General features: G+C 54.9%; 1 protein-coding gene across 1 annotated transcript; it reads left to right on the top strand.

The window, feature by feature from the left end:
- Positions 1 to 690: 690 nt before the first annotated feature.
- PITX3 (paired like homeodomain 3) lies at positions 691 to 22,998 on the top strand. Its single transcript, XM_040606281.1, has 4 exons — positions 691 to 941; positions 14,878 to 15,012; positions 20,265 to 20,470; positions 21,466 to 22,998. The coding sequence occupies exons 2-4, from the start codon at positions 14,904 to 14,906 to the stop codon at positions 22,027 to 22,029; spliced, it is 879 nt and encodes a 292-aa protein (XP_040462215.1). The 5' UTR covers positions 691 to 941; positions 14,878 to 14,903; the 3' UTR covers positions 22,030 to 22,998.
- Positions 22,999 to 24,020: the final 1,022 nt, after the last annotated feature.

The raw sequence follows: 24,020 nt of genomic DNA on the forward strand, positions 1-24,020 counted from the left end.
ATCGGCGGGCGGGAGCGCGGTGTTCCCCGCACAGCCGGCAGCTCCCGTGTCCCGGGAGATGCAGCACGGGATTGCCAAGGAAGCGCAACTCGGTGCCGCCGGGAGCCGCAGCGGTGCGTGCGGTAATTAGCCTGTACTTAGCATCCCCTGCAACCGCGGCTCCACCGCGCCGGGGAGCGCTCCAGCCGCCGACTGCCCCCGTGTTTCCCCCCAGGAACCTCGGCCAGACTGGCGGCTCCCGCTGTAAAGCCCGGCCGGGCTCGCCGCGCCTGCACCGAGAGGAGCGGGCGGCCCGCACGGGCTCCGGGGTACCGGATCGCCAAGCAGTGAGCAACGCGCGCAGGCAACGGTCACGGCGGTGCTAACAGCAACATGTAAGTGTGCATATACATATATATACACGGGGAAAAATAAAAACATATCTATCGCTACAGGGCTGGCCGAGCGGGCGGCGCAGCGCCCGGGAGATGCCCGGCGCGGCCGAGGCGACGGCCCCGGGGCGGTGGGACGGGGCGGGGCCGGGGGCGGGACCCACCGCCCTCCTCGGCGAGCCCGGGGCGGGTTGGAAATGAGGCGCGGGGCGATTGGGCGGTGGGGGCGCGGGGCGGGGCTGGGGCGGGCGGTGCTGGACGGGGCGGGCGGCGGCGGGCGCGCAGCTGGAATGGGGCGGGCGGGAGCGGGGCGCCCGGTGCAGCTGGCGGGGGGCGCCGGCCGCCCGCCATAAAGTGAATGGCCAGGGTGAATGGGAGGCAGTCGGCCGGCGCCCTCCACCTCCGCCCTCCCCGTGAGCCGCGGGCCGGCAGCGAGGCGCACGGTGACCGGAGAGCCGGGGGGATTTACTTTCTGACAGCGGCAGAGCAGCCCGGGCCGCGGGGCGGGGGCCAGCTTCGCCCCGCTCGCAGGATTAAGGCCGCCCAGCCGAGCCCGCATCTGGAGCCGCTGTAAGTGCCCCTCCGTCCCCGGCCTCGCGGGCGGGGTCCTCCCCTTCTTTACCCGTGAGTCCCCCGGTGCCAGCTTAGGCGTGCGGCGCCGGCCGCCCGCAGCCCTTCCGACGCCGGCGCGGGGCGAGAGCATCCCCGGCGGGGAGGCTCGGCGTGCTCCGCCCGCCGGCTGCCCCGCTCCCGCCCGGGGCCCTCTTTTTGCTGGTCCCCGCGGGGCAAGGGCCGGCAGCCAGGGGCAGGGGGGGGAGCGGGCGGATCGAGCTCTGCCCCGCCAGCCAGAAGGGGTCCCGGAGCCCCGTGCCCGGCGCTGCCGCGACCGTCGCCTGCCCGCCCGGCCGCCGCCGGAGTGCCGCAGCCCCGGCCGCCCCCTCGGGGCCACCGCGGGCCCCTCTCGGCAAGCGCGGCCGGAGCCTCTCGCCGTTGCTAAACTTAGTCATTTTCCACTCGGGCGAGCGGGGCCGGGGCTGTTTAAATTAGCCGGGGCTCGCCGTAAATAACGGCGCTGCGGCTCAGCTGTCTGCAGGGTCCGGGGGAGAAGGGCGCAGGGAGCCGCCGCGGGGGAAAGGCGGGCAGCCCGACGGCTGTTGGACAGTTGGATGAATGGTATTTATGTAACGGGCTGGCTCCTGTTTACAGCAGAGCCGACCTCCCTGCAGCGCCGGGGAGAGGGCGAGCCGGCCCCGAGGACGGGGCGAACCGGCCCCGGGGCGCTGGTGGCTGCTGCGCGCTGGGGGCCCGGCCGGGAATAGCAGCCGTGGCGGGGCGGGGGGGGGAGGCAGCGCCGACCCCCGCGGCAGCGCCTCCGAGAGCTCCGAGCCGTCCCGGCCGAGCGCGGCCGCCCGGCGCCGGGAGCCTGCGGGCAGGGCCGGCGGTCGGACCTCCGGGTGCTTGCACGGGGGCACGGTGCGAACCGGCCTCCCGGGGAACCCGGCCGACCGCAGCGGCCGCCCGACGGAGTCCGACACCGGCCGCTCACCCCGGCTATTCCGCGCTCAACGAGTGCGGCCCCGGGGGAAGGAGCAGCCCGCCGGCGCGGCGCCCCCTTGTCCTTCCCGCCGTGCCCCTCCACGGCGCGGGGGAGAGGCACGGCTTCGCCCCGGCTGGCCGCGGCTCTGGCGGGGGAGGGCGGCCGGCCCCGCTCCGCCGCAGCTGCTGGAGCGGCCCCGGGGGGGCGGCGGGCCCAGTGCCGCCGAGCGGGGCACACCTGTCGGCCCCTCTCCCGGCGCCCCCGCGGCTGGACAGCTGAGGGGCCGGGCTGGCAGGGGTCTGGCTCTCCCCCGGCAGCGCCGGGGCCCTGCGGAGGCGCCGGCGGGGGTCGGGGCGGCCCCGGAGCTCCGCACGCCGTCCCCACCCGGCCCGGCGGGTCGGTGGGTTGCAGGGTGCTGCTGCAGCGCCCCGGGGCCCGGCCGGGAGCCCCCGGCCACCTCACCCGGCTGCTGCCTCGGCCGGCGGCGTCCCCTCGCGGGTCGCCCCGGTGCCTCGCCTTGGCGGGAGGTAGCCCCCCGGCCGGTGGGCCCGCCGTCAGTGCGCTTGGAGCGGGGACTAGTGGCAAAGAGGGGAGCCTGGCATCCCCCCGGACAAGCTTGTGGGTCCTCTATGACCTGGAGGATGCAAGGGGTGAAATGGCTCAATCCCCTCTGCAGTTCGGGGAGATGCTGAAAGCAACAGCTCAGGAAGGTGCCTTTCAGGAGCGTCACCCCTGTTCCCGTCCCACCTTCCGAAGGCAGGGAAAGGACCACCTTTTTGGCGATGGGATCAGGGTCTCCCTGGCTCCCCACACTCCCTCCCGGCTCCTCAGCCCATCGGTGAGCCATAGGGATGGGTGTTTGTGCTGGCTTCGATGGTGCCTTGCTGTGAGGGACAAAGAGCTGCCTGCTGGCTCCTGAGGGACCAGCAGAGCATGGTAGCTGTTTTCAGTCTCCACAAATATCTGCAGAAGCAGAGCAGGGTTTGATTTTTTTTTTTTCATTAGCGAGTGAGTGCTCACACCGTGCCCAGTGCTCCTTGTGGGGAGACATCTTTCCCTGACAGCCAGGAGAGGGGTCTGGGCGAGGACCGGGGTGTTCCTGCTGCAACTGATGTTACTGGGTTTGTGTGACCTGCAGCCCAGACTCCCCCCCGAAAGCCCACCTATATTCCCGAATTGTCTCCTGTCCAAGGCAATGGTTTTAAAAACCAGTATCTCTGGCAAAGAAACCATTACAAGCCTCACTTAATATCTATTATATTTCTATAAGGGCTTAATTCAGGCAATTAGTAGGTCTGCAAATTGTGACTGGATTGCAAAAGTATTGGTTAATGCACCCTCTGGAGAGCTGGTAAAAGAGCGGCATCTTCTCTGTCTGTCAGATGCTACCCAAAACCTTGAGATTGAGAGGTGAGGCTGACTTTGGAGACTGCCAAAAAGAAAAAGGCAGAAACCTGATCTAGGAGACCGCTCCAAAAGGAAGATGAGATGAGCTGGGGACATGAGGTCTGTCTCGTGACCCGGCGCATGTGCCCCGGCTCTGGGGACAGGGGAGGCACCTGGGCTGGGAACGAAGTCCCGGATGGGGAGAGCTGGTGGTCTTATGCTGTGCGCCCTGCATTGGGAAAGCTGCAGGCTGAAACTGTGCAGCTGTGGAGGGAGGGTGGTCAGAAATGGGAGGCTGTGGTATCTCTGAGCAGGCTTAGTGATTATCTGTCTGTTTGAAAATGGGAGATTGCTATTTACTTAGGCCCTGATGGCAGAGGGGGCAAAGCTCTCCCTCTTGCCATGGGCTGCTGGGGCTGAGGGCATCAGGCTGCGCCAAGCCCAGGCGTTTGCTGTTGGCAGGGGGACAGCCTCCACCAACTGGCATCGAAGTTAGTGCTGAGGCCGCAGGAAAAACCCTCTCTTGTCAACACCCGGCTGAAATGGGCTGGGGTATCAGATGGCTGGAGAAAGAGGATTTCTGAGGCCAGCCCGTCGCCGCTTCCCTTCCTCCTCTTTGTGTGCCGCTCCCCTCACCAGCACCCCTGCCCTCCTCCCGCCTCACCTCTGAATATTAATGCCTCTGGCAGATTGGATAATAATGTGACTGGGAATTGAATGAAGCTGGTTATTAGCTCTGGGCTTCCTTGGGGCATTTAAGGGAGTCCACAGGCTGTTCCTGGAGGCTCGGCAGCACAAGGGACCAGGGCTGGACTGAGCACAGAGGGGGTTGGTTCTGTAGGAAAGGATTTGCTCAAAAGCCTCATCTCCCTCCAGCCCTGGAGGAGGACAGGTACGGCAGCCTGGCCAGAGCTGCAAATTCCAGTGGGATGGTTAGCGATGGATCTGCTGTTTTTCAGCAACAATTAAATATTAAAAGTTGTTCTCAGGAAGGAACTAGGAGATCTAGCTGGGCAGAAGCTGAGAAACGTTTCTGTTATTATCAGGCTTTAAAAAGAGACGGGGAGTGAGCGAGGGGGGTCCCCCTCTCCCCAGTGGTGTGGGAGTGCTGCCCAGCAGGTTCGGGAAGAGGGTCGATCCTCTGCACACTGAACAGGAAATTTCCTGCTGATTTGCAGGGTACAAGTTCAAGCTCAAAGCCCTCATTTCTGAAGAGCTGCATCTTACAATGTCTCTCCTTGGGAGTTACCTAGCCTTTCCCCGGGCAGATCTCTGGATGCTTTAGCGCGACGGGAAACATCCCTGTTGTGCAGAGGAGAAACTGAGCTCTGGCAGAATTATCTGATCTGAGCCAGAAATACAACCTCTGTCCCCTGACCCTCAATCTGATGCTCATCTCCCAAACCACAGCTCCACCAGAAAATAAACATTTATACCCTGTTAACTAGTGCAAAAGAGAAGGGAAACCAGAACTGAATTTGCAGAAGCTGCTATTAATTTTATCCATCTGATTTTTCAACTGTTCAAAGTGTTCAGAGATGGATTAATGGGGCTGTAGCTGCTGGAGATCTCAGCTGATGTGGGGAGCTGGGTCCTGCCTGCATTAAATTAACCCCTCAAAATCACTGTCAGAGCCACTGTGATTGAGACACCTGTTTGTAAATCCCTATCAAACAAGTTCCACAACCCCAAATCCGAGAGCCTAAGAACCACTTTTATCTGTAGGACATAGCATGTACACCGCCCTGTTTCACATAGCCCTGATCCTGCAGACTGCTCTTATTAAATAAAAGCATTTATTTGCTGCTTGGGGAGCCTCAGTGGGATGGCATGGACTGAAAGGCTCAGCACCCACAGAGCTGACTGTAAAACCTGAAAAACTACAAAGATGAAATAAAATGAATGACCGGAGAGTTCACGGTTACTTTCACCTCTCTTCCTACCCCTTTGTGCCTTCTCCCCCTAACCCTCATTTCAAGCAGAAGCACTCCCCCTTACTGTCTTTTTCTCCCCCTTCCAATGCTGCCAGTTATGCAAGTCTAATTTTCTTAAAAAAGCTTATTACAAATGACCAGTGAGAAGCATGAGGACTTAACTGTAAATCAAGTTGACCTGTCTGTGTGTGGACATTTTTATTTACTTCTTTTTCTGAAAAACAAATAAACAAAGCATCCCTCCCAAATAAAGCAGCTCCCCACTTAGATTTGAACACACTTTAAAAGAAATCTCTTTTGTTTTAGCCATTTTTATTTCCTGTTTGTTTCTGAGCTTAGACTTGACAATGAAAACCACATGAAATTCCCTTTTTGTTCCATCAGTTTTATTTTTGGTGCCACAATATCCCAACTTCCAGTTCTACAAGTTGGAGTTATTTTTTGGTTTGGGATTTTTTTTTCTTTCTTTCTGCATGCATTTATTGCAAGGTTATTTTTTAAAGTAAATCTGTGGAAGTTTTTCTCCAAAATAAATTAAGTAAGAGTTTCTAGAGGACTAGATGTGCCAAGGTGATTGAAAAAAAAAAATCTAAATCTTTAAGCTGAATAAATTGAGCCATAAAGCTCAGTCGGGGTGTGGATCTGTACCTAACCAGGGCAAAATTCCAAAGTGGCAAAGAATACACACTTTTGCGTCCCGTTGAGAAGGGGTTTTGCAGCTTTACTTGTGTAAGGTGGGCTTTAATAACAGTATTTAAACCCCCAGTGTCTGGGCTGAGCCGTGCCCGGGGCCGGGGCGGCCGGCAGGGGTCCCGCGGGGTGCGGGGTCCCGTCCCCGGTGCCGGCGGGCGGTGCCGGGGAGGGGGGGTGGGGACGGTGACCGGGCTCGGGGGGTGACCCAGGCGGCTGTGTTTTGAGACAGCTTACTTCCCTCTGCCCCATCCCTTTTCTCTCTGAACCGCTTTGATGGGATTGCCTGAGGGCCAGGCTGGATGAGTAATGAGGGCTCTGCAGCTTGTGTCCCTGCCCGCCCAAACTGCTGACCTCCCAGGGCTCCGCATGGGATGCAGCCTCCAGCAGATGGAAAACCCAAGGGTTTAAGGGAAAAAAACCACCAACCCCAAACAGACGGGCTTCGTACGCAATCCTTGGGCAGTGCAGGGCATTTCAGGGTCCTGAAATTCAAACCCCTTGATTTGCTGCTTGTGGTGTCTGTTGTGCCCCTGAATTTCAGGACATGGGGTGGCTCGTCGTGGCCTGAGCGGGGCACCTGGGCAACAGGCTGCGGGGATGGAGGGCTGCTAGCCCTCCCTGCTCGCCCACCCGCCCTCCTCACTGCCCCCCATGCGACAGCTCAGCCGTTTGCTGTGGACACTCACACCAAGACCAGGCGACCTGTGGGCCTGATTCTGCCAGCGCAGGCCGCCTGCAAAACGCTGCAGGATTGGACCTGGCACTGTTTGCAATGGGGAGGGCTAATCACCTCCCTTGGCCCCTTCAAACACCGTCTGGGTAAACAGGCTGACCTTCAGGGCATGTTGCAAGGTCCATAAAGACAGAGTTGGGGGTGAGCGAGCTCCTGCATCCCTCCGGAGCCACTCTGCCCCAGCCCTACCAGCCGCAGTATCCCAAGGAAGAGGGGAGGGATACTGCGGGCTGAGATCATCTGCTTGTTTTATTCATGGAAGCTTTAGTCCTGCAAGGGTTTTCCTGCCAGAGTGCTTAAAAAAAAATTTAAATATAAATTGCTTGGGAAAAAAAAAAAGAAAAGGACAAATCATCGGGGAAACCTTACAGCCAGGCACAGCAGACATCAGCTCCCTCCAGCACTGCGGGTTTGCACTTTGAGACAACACATCCCTTGGAGCGAGCCAGCAGCACCTGGGCTCTCAGTGCCTTAACCAACAGAGCCACTCGTTGGCCACGGTGGCGATGGGGCCATCGTGGCGCCCTTGGCAGTTGCTACTTTTCCCTTTGCAGCCTTGCAACCCTCTGGGGTCCACCAGGTTCTTTTAAAACAATGATCCAGCACCACCACCACCCTCCGCCCCCCCCCCCAAAAAAAGCACGCTTCTTTCTAGCTGCCAGTTTTGCCACAGAACAAATGTTTATGATCAAGTTGAACTTTTCCAGAAAGGATTTCTAGCAGAAGTGCTGCAGGATGGCAGACACGGGCAGCTCCACGGTGCACCGAGGTCAGCCAGCTATAAGGGTGTGACGTGCCGACGGCATGGCGGCATCCTTCCTGACCTTCAGCCTCCCGCACCACCCGCTTGATTAGGGGCTTTCTTGAGCTTGTTTACTAATTGTGAGAATCATTTACATCTTCGATAATTTCTGAGTCACCCGCTGCCCTCCATCTGCATACAAAACTCCTGACAGCAGCTGGAGTCACAGAGCTCTGGGGTCCTTGATCTTGCTATCTGAGCCTCCCTAAAATGAGCCAACTTTATGGCCGCAGAGATATAGAAATAACCCTGCCGTGCTCCTGCAAGCACAGCCCCCCACGGGAACCAGGCCAGTTTCCTTTGACTGCTGGAATAATTAGTCAAATTCATACAATCGCCCAAATAAATACAGCACCGCATACCGATGTGCTGATGCCAGGCCCTGCCGCCCTTTGCCGCTGCGGGCAGCGCGTGCCCAGCCCTGGCCCTGAGGCAGGCTGCCGCTGCTCATGCCTGCCCAGCATCCTGGTTCGCAACCTCTTGTCTCACTCCTGGCTCCGCTCGTGGGTGCAAGGGGAGATCACCGTCCCTCGTACGTTGTGGCTGTGCAACTATTTCTCCCATGCAGATGCAGCAGATCCCGTGGTGCTGGCGCGGGTCACTTGGGAGCCAGCCCACCGGGGCTGTGGGAGCAGGCAAGGGCAGGCAGGGATGAGTGGGGTCGGTACGCTTGGGCCAGGTGAATACGGTGCTCCGCTTTAGTGGGTCCTTTGTTTCAGTTGCGAGACTCTCCCAGGCAGAATTTCTTACTGAAATCACTCTCTTTCCTCCCTTCCCCAAAACAAAGGGATTAACTTCCCCGAAGGACATCTATTCCCCCATAATTGCAGACCACACTCTTGCTCCCAGCACTCCTGCACCACAGAGCCTCACCATGGCAGCAACTTTGTGCTATCACAATTCATTTTGGCAAAACTGAGCCTTTGCCGACTTATTTTGTTCCAGATGCCTAACAAACAAAATAAGCTGTAACAAAGCATGGCTTTATTAATATAACTGCATAGTTTGTCAGAAGGAAAATCCTAGTCCTGGCTGATGGAGCCAAGGAGCTGAAAGCCCTGCTGAGGCAGAGCATCCCAGGGATGCTGGAAACCCAGCCAGATGTGGCGAGACCTGCAGCGCAACACTTACAAGAGTTCAAGAAGTACGAATGTTTAGTTTAAGGAAAAACAAACAAACAAACAAACAAACTTTGCAGCAAGTCTGGTGGGACTTTCATTCTGTTAGGATTAGCTCTTTGTTTCCAAATTTTGGGCACTGTTTCAAAAAACTATCCAGGTAGGCTCAGGGCAGTGCTGGGGTCCAAGGATACTAATGCACATAGCTTTAAGCCAAGCCAGAGCGCATCACCCTGCAGACCCCCACGCTTTAGCTCAGTGGATTCACACACACGCACCCATCAGGGATGAAGATGTGTTGTACAGGACACGGTTACATCAGGGCTCTTCCCTGGCGCAGGGGCATGGTGCAGCCCATCAAATAAGCGAACAGGACACATTCCATTGTGGGATTTTTTTGCTGCGGACATGGATATGGAGCTGTCAATCCTTGGGACGTTTCCATTGTGATAATCCTCCGGAATACAGGCGATTTATTAACCCTCTGCTGCCCAGAGCAGAGGGTTTTGGCCGTCACCCTCCTCTGCAGCTGGAGGCTCCTGTCAAAGCAGAGGAAGAGAGCGGCTTGCTCTCACCTTGCAGGCTGCCGCCAGCCCCTGGGGAATGCATTAGGCCACGTCCAGCAAAGCTGGGCATTTCCCTAGCACCTCTTATCTGAGGATCTGGAAGCACTTAAAAGAATCTTGCTTCATTGCCTCTACCAGCCCAAATAGGCTCATTAACATCATTTCTAGGATGAAGGATGGAGTCCCAGAACAGCCCAGAATTTACCTACATCAGAAGCCAAGTCAGCGACAGCTCCTCATCTCCCCATCCTCTCCCCACCTCGTGTAATTAGGAACTACTCCGTGGAGTCACACACAAAGAGAAGAGTGGAAACAGCCTGGACACCCTCCTTGGAAAGCCAGCCTGCGGGCAGGAAGGGCCTGGGCTGCTGTGGTTAGCATGGCACCACGCACAGCCGGCAGTGCTCTCGCAGCCCACACCGCGTGCAGGGCAGTGCCAGGCAACTTGCTCCAACAACAGTAAGATACCAGCACCGCAGGGAGCTTTGGCAGTTCCTGCTGATGGAAGGAAAAAACACCCAAACCACGTTCCAGGCTTCAAAGCAGGACGCAGCACTGTGAAACCACCCAGTGCCAGAGCTCAGGGGTTAGTGCCCAACTGCAAGGACTAAATCGAGAAATAAAGTTTATTATAACCTGTGACTCAGCCCTTGCTGGAGGTGGATGATCCGTTTCTGAGTGTGCACCCAAAAGCGCTGCTCAGCCAGCCTGGGGCTGGGTGAGGTTTTTGGAGGCAGGCAGCTTGCTCCCTGTCCCGTAAATGGCTCTGCGCTCCGGGCCACTGGCTGGCTGCTGCTGCTGTTTATCTTCCAGTGATTAATGGTCACTCTTGGTTCCTGCTGCAATTCCATTAAGATTAGAGACTTAAAGCTACACTGAGATGTTTAGCAGTGGGTGACCCTGGTCTCCCCATAGTATATTTCTATAATCTTGAGGAAACTAAGATTAACTCATCTTGTGTCCCATCATCCTTTTTGCTTTCTAGCTGCAGGGAAAGAGTCCTCTCACAGGCAGCACTCATGTTGGCCAGCAAAGAGAGCCCAGCTTTCGGGTCTCTGTGCAATTTGTGTGCTGTGCAGGCTGTGGCACGTGAAATCGCAGCCTGCAGGCACTCAGATGGCACCATCCCCTGAATAAATGCACATATCTGGAGAACTAGATGCTCTTCCAGGAGGGGACAGGTGCAGCCTCAGCCCCTTCCCCGTTGACATGGGGCAGAGGAGGCAGCAGGGGCTGCTCCACCTTAGCTGAGCCCCTCCTAGGGACCAAAGTACAGTGGCAGATCATCTTCCTGAAAATGTACAGTGAAATAGTGTCCCAAATGTTTATCTCTGCTAAAAGTAAGCCAGCACACGGGGTACACGAGCATGAGAGGAGTGAAGCAATCGGCCAGACTCCATCAGGAATCTTGTGACTCCCAGCATTTTGACTTCTGGGACTGATGGAGCAGGAAGAGACAGCTCTGACCCCAAGACATCTAGTGTAATATCATACCTTCACCTCAGGGGTGGAAGAAAGAAACGACACTGCCCCTCACTGATTGCAGAGCACCTTTCTGCCTGAGGGATAATGCTGGAGCCTTTGGAGATCAGCCATCCCAAGCAGAGGCTGCAGCCGCCCCGGCCGAGGTGCAGGCAGTGGGGGAAGCTTGCAGGTCCGCAGGGCTGCGCCTGTGCCAGAGGGAGCCCGCTCAGCTGGGCTTCTCCTTCCCCTGGGTCACCCCAAATGTGCTGCTGCCCGGGGACCCCAAGTATCAGGCCTCTGCTGAAGCGCCCTGGCATGCCCATGGAAAGCCAAGTAACATCAAAACAACCCAAGAGACAGCTTTTCCCCTCCAAAGCAGGGTCAGCAGGTAGCCTGGTCCCCGATAGCAGCAGAGCAGGGAGTTGAGCAGCATGCACTTGTCAATCTGAATGCAGCTCTCAGCAGGCAGCATCTACATCACAAAAGCCACCACTATAATTAGCCTTGCTTGGCTCACTGTCAGCCTTTATGTTTCCTTCCCACCCCTCCCAAAAAAACCCACAACAAGCAAAGGCATCTTTGCTCCCGGGTGATGGAGCAGCACGTTATGGAGAGCCAGGAGAGAGGTCACGGGGACCCCTGCTTGATCTTTTTGGGTAAATTAGGTTGTCTGCCCTGTGTTGAAGTGCCCTCCTCCTCCTGCCCTACTGGCCCTGGCTTGGGCAGCCTGGCGCTGATGCAGAAACGGAAAGAGGGTGAATGTGAAAGGAGCAAAAACCTAGAGCCAGAGCTGCTTTCCTCCCCCTGCCCTCCACCGTGCCTATGGGGCATCACACAGGAGCCCGGGAGAGGATCACATAGGTAGTGACTAGAAGAAAAGGTGTGTTTGTAACAGGTTTGGGAACCTTTATCTTGGGAGCAATTACGTACATCGATGGAAGGAGTTACAGGCGCCAAAGCAGGCTGGGAGCCAGGGCTAGTTTTACAAAAGTGAAACCTCTGAGCAAGCCTGGCTGCGTGTTACTAGTGCAGGAGCTTTCCCTAATGAAACCATTCTTTTGTGTTAAAAGAAAGTGAGATGAAGATGCAGATGGAGGTGATAAATTTGATTTTGCTTAAAGACATTTTTGAGGTGCCAATTTCAGTAACATCCCAAGACCAGGCAAACAACTTAGTAGAAATGCCATGAAGGTTCAGCGTTGACTTTCTTAATGTCTCTGCCTACAGCGAGATCTAGCCTACATGGAGGAAACCTTTAATTAAATCTGAAAGGGCTGTATAATCAAGAATAATACCTACAGTCATTTGTGACAGTGGCATGGGGTTGCCTTTGGGTAAATGCATCGGTACAGAGCTCATATGCTGCCCCCATCGCAGACTTCTCCTGCGGTCCTTCGTAACCATGCTGAGCAGATACCCCTCTCCTTTTGCTTCTCCATGACCAGCTCACAGCGAGACAAGAAGGCCTTGACTTAATGCCGCCACATAGGGCACATGCAGTAGGTATGTAATTACATATATACATACACTATCTGCTCTCTGAAATCCTCCTCATTTTAAATTCAGTTCAAAAAGTGGAATTGTTCTGAGCCACAAGTCCCTGTTTCAACTTGAATGTGGGCCACACTTTAAAACCAGTTTTAATCTTGGTGCCCACTGCATCTCTGAGGCAGGCCAAGCACGTGATGCTGTGCCCGGGGGCTCGGATCAGCCTTGTAACCACTGCACTGCTGTGGTTCAGGACAAGACATGAATTTTCAGTGCTAGGACTGGGTTCCCCCGAGCCTTCTACCTTGTGTTGTCATTTACACCTATGGAACTAACCGTAAAATACTCCTCCCCCTGGTTTTCCCACCTCCAGTCTAGTTTGCACAGATTAAAGCAATGCAAGCCATGCAGAAAGAGTCTGAAAGCAAACAGGACCTGGTGCAGGAGGACACTGTCCTTCAGTTACAGCAAGGCAGGAGTCTGAATTCCTCCTTAAATCTGGTCCAGTACAGAGTCAAGCCCTAGAAGAGAGGAAATTGTGCTTGACAGATGCAATCATATGCAAATGGCTATAGAAGAGGGGAAATTATCATCTACAAACATTGGGCAGAAATTCCATCTGCCGCCGCCTCAAGAAGGGCTCTTAATAAATTCTGAGACAGCAAAGTGACACACATCTTAATCAAGACTTAATCCATGGAATTAATTCACTGCGCGTTTCTGCATAATTCCAAGAGTAATGCTAAAAGCCATGGCAATATCAGCAGCAGATGGACTCCCCCTACTCCATGCAAAGGTATTAAAGAAAACACAGCCCCTGTCACATCACTCCGTGTACGTACACATGGCAAAAAGCAACAGGGCTGTTCCCTGCTGCTGCCAGGAGCTTACACAGCCAGCGGACATCAAAGGTCAGGCTTGCTGCGAGGTGCAAATGGAAACCAGCCTCACGCCAAAGATGGAGCCCCTGCCACTTCTCTCCCGGAGGAGAGGAGAAGCCCAGAGCCAGGCAGAGCTCTGGGAAACTGGCACTGTGTCCCTGCGTTAGATGCTGCTTTTGGAGAGTGCTGATTGAGGCCAGTGTTGAGACAGATTCATTGCGCCCAGGAAGGGCTGGGGATGGAGGTCAGGCAAAGGGGAGAGCAAGGGCAACTGCCGGGGGTTTTGTGAGCAAGATTTGCTGCAGAAACCAGGCAGAAAACCATGAGAAACTGCTCCCTGCCCTCTTGCCACAGCCTGGGGAGCACGCTGCAGGTACGGGGGTCAGCCTTGCCAAGGGCCCTGGTGGCAGCCCTGCTCAAATTGGCAGGAGGCTTTTGACAGCTCTGAAAATACATTCTTAGTCACTGTCATCCATCTCCAAAGGAGGTGCAACAGCTATGTGATTAATCACTTGTTTACATGTCTAAACACTAGCTAGTGCAGTCCAGGCGAAATACTACCTTCCGCAGGCTCCCTCCCCACCACGCATGGATCCGAGGGCCAGGCAATCCTTCTCCAGCTAGAATCCAACCGACATCCACCTGCGGTTTGGAAGTCCCAGACACCTGGACCAACCCCACTAAACCCAGGCTCCAGATCCCGGCACAGTGCACTGGCTGCTGCTGTGCTTTAGAGTAAGAGGCTCCCTGGCTGGGAGGGCACGAGCTGGGGCGACCGGGAGCTGCTGGCCCAGCCTTCAGAAGCCACCACACGTGCACTGGTGGCAGGACATCACCGCACATATGGCGGGGCTATGATCCAAAACTCCAGCTACGGGCTAACGTGGGGCCAGCTCACCTGTCTAAAGCAATATGGCTGAGCTGGTAGCGCGCACTGCCTCTTCACAAGTGTCCAGCATGGTCCAAACCAAAGTGCTCTCGGCCAAGCTTTTCTGGGCAATACAGGTGGAGGGTGAGGGGCCCCCGAGGAAGAACACAATGAGAAGAGGTGTGGAAAGAGGTGAGAGAGGAGTCCCAGTGGTGTGTGCAGCTGCAGGGAGCAGTGCTGCCAGCTTCCCAGCTGGGATGCTTTCAGCCAGTGGATGTGGCTTACAGGAACAGGACAGTCACTTGAGGGGACACAGGGAGCCTTCAGCCAGGATGACCTGCGGCTGGAAGCGAGCTGCTGCTGCAGCCAGGATCATTCATTCCCAGGCACCCAAGGCTGTGTAACATGATTCCCGTGTTGATTCAGGCTCCAGAGGTCCTTATGTACCCCAAAGGAGGCCACTTGCAGTGCCTGGGTCTCTGCTCCTGGCAGCAGCTGCGTGGGCAGCCGTGCCTTCCTGCTGGTGCACGAGTGCCTTTCTTCTCGATGTGTGTGCGTGTACGCCTGTGCTGGTGCTCTCGAGACAGCTTTCCTTGGGCTTGACCACTTTGTGGAGAAGTGAGGGAGAAAGAGGAGGGAAGCTGGGCAGGGAGGATGGGACAGGAGGGATGTCTGAGGAAGGTGCTAACAGCCCTTGGCTGGCCCAGAACCACTTCCTCAGATCTCCATTACACAGCATGCTCCTGGCGTTGCTATTTCAGTCTGAATGTCACCTATAAATTGGAGGCTCTTTCTCTGAAGGCTGCAAATAGAAGTGTCACTAGACAATCCTTGATTTATAGGGAAGCTCAGCAGAAACCCTGGTATGTCCGTGTTCCATCCAGGAAACTCTTAAGAGGTCAAAGGATCACACAGGGATCCTTTGCTTTTCCTAGGCTTTCCCTCAAAGGTTGGCAAGTCCCTCCCAGAGGGATTGGGGAGAGGTCACATACACATATTCATCTCCCTAATCACCCTGTGCCTGTTGCTTTTTCAGATTCCTCCACCACCCATCGCTGCCCCATGGATTTCAACCTGCTGGCAGACGCGGAGGCTCGCAGCCCAGCCTTGTCTCTCTCGGACTCTGGGACCCCTCAACACGAGCACAGCTGCAAAGGGCAGGACCACAGCGGTGAGTGCAAGGCTCAAGGTGCAAGAGGTGCCCTAATCCATCCTTGTGGGTGGTCCAGGTGGCCAGTGGCTTGCAGGAGCCAGCTGCAGTGCTTCTGTGGACACGCTGAGTTCCTCTCATACCACGAGCCAGCGGAGTGCTGTGGCAGCACAGCCATTCCAGCAGGCAGGAGGAAGGCGCAGGGGTGCATGTGGCAGTGACAGCCACCTGGAAGGTGAGCATGCCATCCCGGTGATGGGGCCGCCTGGCCCCGGCTGCAGGAAGCCCCTGCTCACAGCAGGCACAGCCCACGGCAGGCAGGAGTCAGGCAAGCTGGGTCACTGCCCAGCTGAGATTGTCTTGTATTTGCCTGAAGTGGGTCCGCAGAGTGGGAGAGCTCTCCCCGCAACGTGGGAAATCTCATCCAAGGTGCAGAGGGCTACACCTAGTTATAAACTGGCCTTTTTTAAAAAAAAAACCAAACCAACTGTATTTAAATTGCTTAGGTTAAAACTTTCCACGCTACAGGTTAACCTTGGGCTGAACTTCCCAGGTTCAGGCAATAAGAAGGAAGAGAAATACTGTCTTGCCCCTGCTTTAATTGATGAAGTCTGCTCTCCGGTGCCTTGGTGCAAGGCTCCGCAGTGGGCTGCTGCCAAGGAGGTGCCTCTGGCCATTCCCAAAGGCTGAATCAAACCCCAAGTCTACCATGTTCTTTATCAGGCTCCAAAGAAGAAACATCACCATTCACACCTGCTCAGAAATCAGCTACCAAATGCTGTGGCTTCCCCTGGATTTTGCATCTGTCCTGTGACCAGTCCATCCCTTGTTGCTCTGGATGTGGCAGGACAACACACAGCTGCCAGTGCAAGGGCCAGGGACAGCCTGCTGCTCCCCGCGTAAAGCCTCCAGGCTCACCCATGTGCAAGTTAATAAGCATAATGATGCAGATTAAAATTCCCTAGAGTAAGTATCGTGGAGGGAGTTACACTGGGATAACTATGGTCAGAGAATCCACCGGCCAAATTCCCCGCTGCACACGTACCTTAGTTGGGCACATCCCCAAGCTCAGTGGCTCCTCGTCAGCTGCTTTGGATGCACGGCGGTCATCTCCATTCAAGTGGCCTTCCCGATCAAGCCCACCCTGGCACGCCACAGAACTGCCAATTTAGGAGCTGACTTTTTTTTCCATTAGGCATGAGCAGCTAATTCCAGCTATGATCGCAGTCGTTTCATTGAGTGGGCGAACGTGCATGAGATATATTCCACATCCTATTTTGGGTTGACAATAAATGCTGGGTGCCTGGCTATGTCACTCCCCACTGTCTTAAATGGTCTAGAAATAAAATGGTTCTGGGAGGTGGGTGTTCGCCAGCCCTACCTGCACTCAGAGGCTGGCAGCTCAGAGGCCAATGGCAGCCACGTGTCACCAGTGCCAGGCAGAGCAGAGTGTGCCACAGGGCTGCGCTTCTGGCACTGCTTGTCTCATCTCAAGAGAGCATCCTCCCTGCTCCTCCTTGGCTCTGCTTCCTCCATCTGCAGAGTAAGAGATTCTGAGGAAGGGAGAAGAAGCCTTGCTTGTCTGGGCTCAGCTCTCAGGGATGCTGTGTCCCCTCTGGTGGTGTGGTGTGGCTTGTGGCACCTCCTTCTGTTAGGTTTCATCAAGCAGCACAGGTCAGAGGGAGAGCGAGGGTGAGGAGGGAGGAGCTGCCTTGCATCTCCCTGTATTCTTCTCCTCAGCATAGATTCAGGGCACCCACACCGTCCATCCTTCCTGTGGGGTCCCTTGTCTTCTGGAATTGCCATGGTTTTGGTCCCTGCTGCAATGCCCAAACTCTGCACCATTTAGAGGGCATTTTTCCCCTGCCTAGGTGTAGGGGGATGAATCTGGGTTAATGAGCATTGATAATATACAGCTGTGGGCTGGCTTCAGGGGCGGTGGGTTGGCTGGTGTAGACAAGGTGCAGCTGTGGCTGGTTCTGTTAAGAGGTTGGGCACCCGAGGAAGAGAGAGGAGGAAGAAGCAGAGAGAACATGTGCCCTGAGTGAGGAGAAGGCAGCAGAGGGATTGTCATGAAGAGTATGTTGGTATGAGTTGGTAAAAGACCTTGTTGTAGCTTGATAGTTTGGAGAGTGCTGTGACACCTAGGGAAGAAGCAGAAATGAGACAACACTCCCCATAAGCAATGCTCAGGAAGAGCCACACATAGTGGGTATGGAAACAGAGAGGGCAATAAGAAGAACATGTAGCTGCAGAGATTTTTCCAGCCTCAAAGTCAGGATTCCTATGTCTCCTTCAACTTTGCAAGATTTATGGAAAGTTCTACACCAGAAGGTTTGGAGAAGACCAATACCAAAGCAAGATACTTGGTGACCTCTTCCACCCAGATGCAGCCTGTAGGCCAGTGGTACTTCCACTATATTCTCCTTCCCTCTTGGCACAGTTTCTTCCTGCATGAAGAAGGGCAGCCCCGAACAGGAGCTCGCGGTTAGGGCACAGCCTCCTGCTTTGCAGTGGCCCCTTCAGAAACCCACGTTTGTCAGGGGCTTCTGTGGGAACATATTCCCTGTGTACATCAGGGGCTCTGTTAACCCAGGCTCAGCAGGTGAGCAAGCAAACTGAGTAGCGGCCCTTCACCTGCACGGAGCCACTCCTAATAACTAGCTCAGACATGCAATCACTCCCCTTTTAATCTGTTTTAGAGATGGATAGTGTGGGAATCCCTCTTCCAACACTGGCTTAGAGCACTGAGCTAGAGAAACCAGATTTATCTCCTTGGCAAGAGTCACTACAAAAAAGATCCACATTAAAAGCATGCTTCCAAGAGTTCTGCTGAATGTGGGATCCTCACATGAAGATGCTCACTGGAAGAAGGAGAGTACCATGAGTCCACAGCCCACTCCTACCATACCACTTTTCAGGACCTATGGCTTCATCTGTTTCAAGAGTGCACTTGAAGGTCTCACGCGGGTACCCCCTGGCTGGCACCATGAGCTGCCCTGGCTCTGGGGACAGCAGGCAGCACCTTCCTGCCCAGCAGACCCAGCCTGCGCCCTGCTGTCGTGGGCAGTGGGCAGCTTGCTCTCTGCGCGTTAGCCTTCCTGCTGTAGCATTACAGGTGCTGCAGAGGCAGCTGGTGGGGAGCCCGTGGGGAACCCACCTCGTGTCAGTCAGCACAGCGCCTGCCTGTAGAGCGGACCTTTTCCGCCCACAGCCAGGCTTCCCTCCGCGAGGAGCGAGTGTCTCTCCCGCCAATGCTCTCCGTGGCTCCATCGCTCCTTTGAGGGCAGGTGCAGGGAGGGATTGACCAGGAGCAGCAGGGAGAGGTTTCCTGGGCTGCCACGGGAAGCGGGTAGTGGCACCAGGGTCCTGGGACAGCAGCGTGTGGCCAGGCTCTGTTAAAGCACCAGCTGCTGGGTACAGCACCGCCCTGCAGCAGAGTCCTGTCTCTGTTGGGGCTCAGATGTTTTTCAACCTCTCTTTTAGGCTCTTTTCCATTAAGCTTTTATGGGCCATATTTTTCCAGAGCTCATCCATCTGACTTTAGGAACCTTTTTTTCCTTGCCCAGCTGTATTCCAGGTTACTGTCTTCCTGCCTCCCTTCTTTTTAAGGGGCTGTACAAGACACCTTCCATGTTAGGATTTTTCTGGACTTTGAAACCTTTTAAGCTACCTTTCACTTAAAAAACCCCACAACCAATGAGCAAAGCCAGGATTTTTTTTAAAGGTTGTTCTCTCAGATGCAACGGTTTGGCAACTGTTTGCAATAATTTCTTAGTTTAGCTGAATATTTCCCACTATAAAAGATCTCCCCTCCCTGCTGAAAACCTGATTTTCAGCTGGAACTGCTTTACCTTGCTTTTAGATCGGAGGAAGGAGGAGGTAAATATCAGAAACTATTTATTTTCACTGGAAATTATTTATTTTCACTGAAATAATATTCTTCTATGGTGTCTTGGTTTGGTTCCCAACAGAATTAAGCAAGCTGTAGCTTTCCTCCCTGTAGTTGTCCTCCATGGATTGCCCAAATGTGACATTTTCTTCTGATGATGGAAGGTGTAGAGGAACGAAGCTGGGTTAATTAATATTGATAACATACAGCTGTGGGCTGGCTTCAGGGGCGGTGGGTTGGTTGGTGTAGATAAAGTGCAGCTGTGGCTGGTTCTCTTAAGTGGTTAAATAGCTCTGAGGGGGGCAGCCAAAGAAGAAAGATCTGGAGAAGAACATGTGCCCTGGGTGAGGAGAGATGAGGAGAAGGCAGCAGAGGGACTGGCATGGAGTATGTTGGTATGAGATGGTAAAAGACCTTGTTGCAGCTTGATAGTTTGGAGAGTGCTGCGACAGGAAGGTGTTTGTATTTGCATTTGCATTCTGCCCCTCTTTGCAGAGCACTGACAGCCCCGGGTGCAGCTGTGGCACAGGGAAGCACCTGGCTGCCCACCTACAGCCATGGCAGCCGAAAGCTCAGCATTGAGGCCTGAGGTTGGCACCGAGGAGGTGGCTAGGCTGTGCTTTCCAGTTAGATACCAGTGTGAACGCTGGGGAGTTTCAAAATGTCCATTTGAGGGGCAATGACATGAAAGATGCTGCCTTTAGGAGGGGGATCTCTGAGCGAGGAGAAGGAGGGCATGGGTGGAAGGATGGGTAGCTGCTGGAGACTTTCATGGCCAGGTCTAAGAGAGGCCTTTTCCTACTTTTTAAAGACAAGAATATATGCACCTAAGTCAGAAGGCAGAGTTGTCAGAAGGAAGGATAAAAATTTGCGCTCCTCAGATTTAGTCAATTTAAAAGCCTCAACTTGCTATCATTGGCGATCTCCCTTTTCCCATCACTTGTCCACAAAAATGCTACTGGCTCTTTTGCTGCAGCACGAGTGGCAATTCCCATGCCATTTTCTAAAGGGCACCTTAGGCGGAGAGTTTTAAGCAGAGCAAGAAGCTGCTGATGTGGGTAAATTCTGCCTCTATGACCCACCTGAACTACAACAAATGAAAACCAGAGACTGAAAGTTTGGAAAATCCCAATCCAGTCATTTGGAAGCTGGCATCCATTACAGCAGCTAAAGAAGGGCACGCTGTGCTGCATTGAGGGGCTGTTGGTTCTGGTGCAGGGTGGGTGCCTGCTGGCGAGGGAGACTGGGCCGTTCCTGTGGGTGCAGCAGAGTGGGACCTGACCGAGCACATGTTGGTTGCTCCATGGACGGGCTCCCTGAATGCATCCAAGCCCCTAACTTAATTCAGGGGCTCTCTCCCATCTTTCTGTTTCTTGCACAGACACCGAGAAGTCCCAGCAGAACCAGACGGACGACTCCAACCCTGAAGACGGCTCGCTCAAGAAGAAGCAGCGGAGGCAGAGGACGCACTTCACCAGCCAGCAGCTCCAGGAGCTGGAAGCCACTTTCCAGAGAAACCGTTACCCAGACATGAGCACCAGGGAGGAGATTGCAGTCTGGACCAACCTGACGGAGGCACGAGTCCGGGTAGGACTGCAGCCCTCCCACCTTCCCGGGCCTGAGCTTGTGGGGAGAAAGCTGCCTATGATACAAGCCACCACCAAGCTGTCCCCAAACCAAGGAAGGAATTAGGGGCACTAGAAGATTTCCCTGTCTCGAAAACACGTCACCAGGCTCTGCACCCGAGGTGTGACACATCCAGCCACATGTACCCCACGCTGGAGGTGCCTTCCCCATCCAGTTTCACCTTGCAAATAACACAGGGAGATGCGAAGCCCAGGCTCTGCCCCCAGAGCCCCACCAACTGGCTGCCCTGACCCAGCAGACCCCTTCCTTGCAGGGCCATCGTCCCCCGCCTCCGCCTTGCTGGAGGGCACTTTTTGGGGTTCCCAAACCACTGTGCAGTCACAGGCGTAGCATGGCAGGGCTCCAGTTGGAGTGAGAGCTTCTCTCTGCTACTAGAAATACGAGTTAGCAGCACCATGAATAGCCTTCCAGCAGCTTCCACGCTCTAGGAAGTTGTATTGTTTGAGTCCCTCCAACACTAACAGATTTTCCTGTTAGAAGACAAACTTCTAACACCCCACCCCAAGCTGGTCCTGAGGTGAAGTCAAAACAAGAGAGGTTATTTCCTCCACTCAGCAACTTTCAACCCATATCCCCCAAATACTTTGCTCCCAAGTCACATAACCCCAACCCCTCGTCCTAGGCTGTGGTCACTTGGAAATACCGCAAGTGTTTTCCTCCCTTTCCCCCAGTATAAAGGGCATCCTCTTGTTGAGCAGGGTGGGCTGTTCTCTATGTTGTAAAGTGGCAGGGGTTGGGTTTCGATTCCTGCTGGGAGGTGACCCTGCAGCCCAGACACCTTGCTGCAACCCTTTGCTGATGTTCAGTCCCCCAGCTTCCTGGGAGCACCCCTGGCCCTGCAATGGCTCTTGCCTTGCTGGGCAAAGAGACCGGGGCAAGGCCCCTTCCAGCGACAGCCCAGAGCTATTCCTGTCCTCCCCCTCTCTCTCTTGCAGGTCTGGTTCAAAAACCGCAGGGCAAAGTGGAGGAAACGGGAGAGGAACCAACAAGCTGAACTGTGCAAGAACAGCTTCGGAGCCCAGTTCAATGGACTGATGCAGCCTTATGACGACATGTATTCCAGCTATTCCTACAACAACTGGGCCACCAAGGGGCTCGCCACCAGCCCGCTCTCAGCCAAGAGCTTCCCGTTCTTCAACTCCATGAACGTCAGTCCCCTCTCCTCCCAGCCCATGTTCTCCCCCCCCAGCTCCATCGCCTCGATGACCATGCCTTCATCCATGGTCCCTTCCGCGGTGACCGGAGTACCGGCGTCCAGCCTCAACAACCTGGGAAACATCAACAACCTGAACAGCCCGAGCCTCAACTCTGCTGTCTCCTCCAGTGCCTGTCCTTACGCCTCAACAGCCAGCCCCTACATGTACAGGGACACGTGCAACTCCAGCCTGGCCAGCCTGCGGCTGAAGGCCAAGCAGCACGCTAACTTCACCTACCCGGCGGTGCAGACGGCAGCCTCCAACCTGAGCCCTTGCCAATACGCCGTGGACAGGCCCGTATGAAGGGCTGCCACTGCCAACCAGGGACTTGACCTTAGCCTGACAGAAGGAGACCTTTAGCCCCACAACAGCGTGCATCCTACAGAGAATGAGTGAACAGGAGAGAGCAAGAGGCGAGCAGGCAGACGGACCTTTATGAAGATTTGTCTAACTATCGTATGGTGAATTTTGACTGTCTTTCCCCTCCCAACCCCCTTCCCCCCCTTGCCCACCAAACCTCCTCCTTCATGGTAAAGAAACCAAAACAGTCTACTGGGAGCCCTACAGGGAAACAGAAGCCCTGATGTGCGGGGTGCCTGACCCACGGGCAGCAGAACCAAGCATGTTTCCATCTGCCCCTCCAAGCCCTGAAGCAGTGAGCTCCCCAAATCCCAGGACAGCATGAGCAGCCACACGTCACCCCTGCAGGGAACAGCCAGGGACAGGACAATGTGGGTGTTGCCATTCGGTGCTTGGCCAACCCCTTCTCCCTGTGTGCGTGCAAGATTTCAGTTAAAGGTGTCTTGCTCACTTATTTATCATGCAGCCAGTAAGTTGGAAAGCCTTGTCTCAGTCAATTGGCATCTCTCCTTACAACACTTATACATGCATGGCCCTTCAAACTTGAAGTGTTTAGGAACTGGGAGTTGTAAGAATATACAATATGTGCCTGTGTGTATATATATCTCTATATCTACCATATATATACACACAAATACATATAAAGACATTAAAAATATGCTTTTTTGTTTTGTACATGAAATGACCTACAAAGTAGACCTTAAAACCAAAAACCCCGTCAAGCAAACATATCCGCTGCAGCGGCGTCCTGTCTGTCATGCTTTACTGCTTCAGTCATTTCCAGTCAGACAGGAACACCTTTGCCCGTGTACATCCAAAGCATCCCCTTTTGCAACAATCAGCACCCCCTTGCACATCTCCTTCCCTTTCCCTTCTCCAAATCCCATTTCCAGAAAAGATAATAAAATAAAAGTTGGCACAATCCCGTTAAGGCTTCTGCCTGTCTGGTTATTCAGAGCATGAACCTGCGTCTGAAGACTCAGAAATCAAGCACCAGCAGCCCAGGCAAGAGGGAGCAGCCTTGGGAGCGCCAGCCCGAGGCAGCCCAAGTTAGAACAGGGACCTGAGGTTTGGAGATGCTGTCTCGCTTCCTCACAAATCAAACCACTGGCTCCTCGGGCCAGCAGAAGCCCGCAGCGCGGTGGGGAAGACAAGCCCCCTGCCTGCTCCCTGCCTGTGTGCACCCGCTGCAGCAGGAGGGTCGAGCCCCTCCTGGGTCAGGCTGCATGGGGCCAGTGGCCTTGGGCTTGTGGCAGCCCAGGGCAGGGGAGCCCCTGCAGTCACTCCCGCTCCCAGCAGCAGTGCCAGGGGAGAGGCTGGCTGCAGCAGCCTGCCCCGGGCAGTTTCTTCTGGGAAAGCTGTAGAACAGAGGCAGCTCTCCTGAAACGTATGTGCGCCGGGGGGACCTGCTGCTTCAGCCAGTGCAGAGGGATGCAGTGGGTTTCCCCAAGGACCTGAGGAAGCAACACGTGCAGCAGGGGAGCAGGACATCCCTACCCAGTGCAGTCTCCTTTCCCTTTGTCAGGTGCATGCTCCAAGGGGAAAGCACGACCCTGATATTTTGCTTTCCTCTTAGCAAAATAAAAACCAACCAACACATCACCACAGCAAACTACTTAATGGGACAGGCAAACCAGGTTTCTGCAATGTTGTTAGCATGCAGAGAGGGAGGGAATTCTTTGCTAGGAAGGGATCCTCCCTAGGCCACAGTAAGAAGTCCCTCAAAAGCAAATCACACAAGCCACTTGTCTTTGCCAAAGCCTATTCCACAGGGAGCAGCTGCTCTGAAGGTATTGGTGAGCAGATGCTGGAAGCAGTCACAGATGTCAGCACAACCTCACTGCAAGAAAATTTCTCTTGGCTCAAAGTTAATCCAACATGAGGGAGCAGAGTCACCCTGTGCTGAAACAGTTACTGCTGGAAGCACAACCCTG

Source organism: Falco naumanni, chromosome 9, assembly GCF_017639655.2.
Source record: "Falco naumanni isolate bFalNau1 chromosome 9, bFalNau1.pat, whole genome shotgun sequence".
Lineage (NCBI taxonomy): Eukaryota > Metazoa > Chordata > Aves > Falconiformes > Falconidae > Falco > Falco naumanni.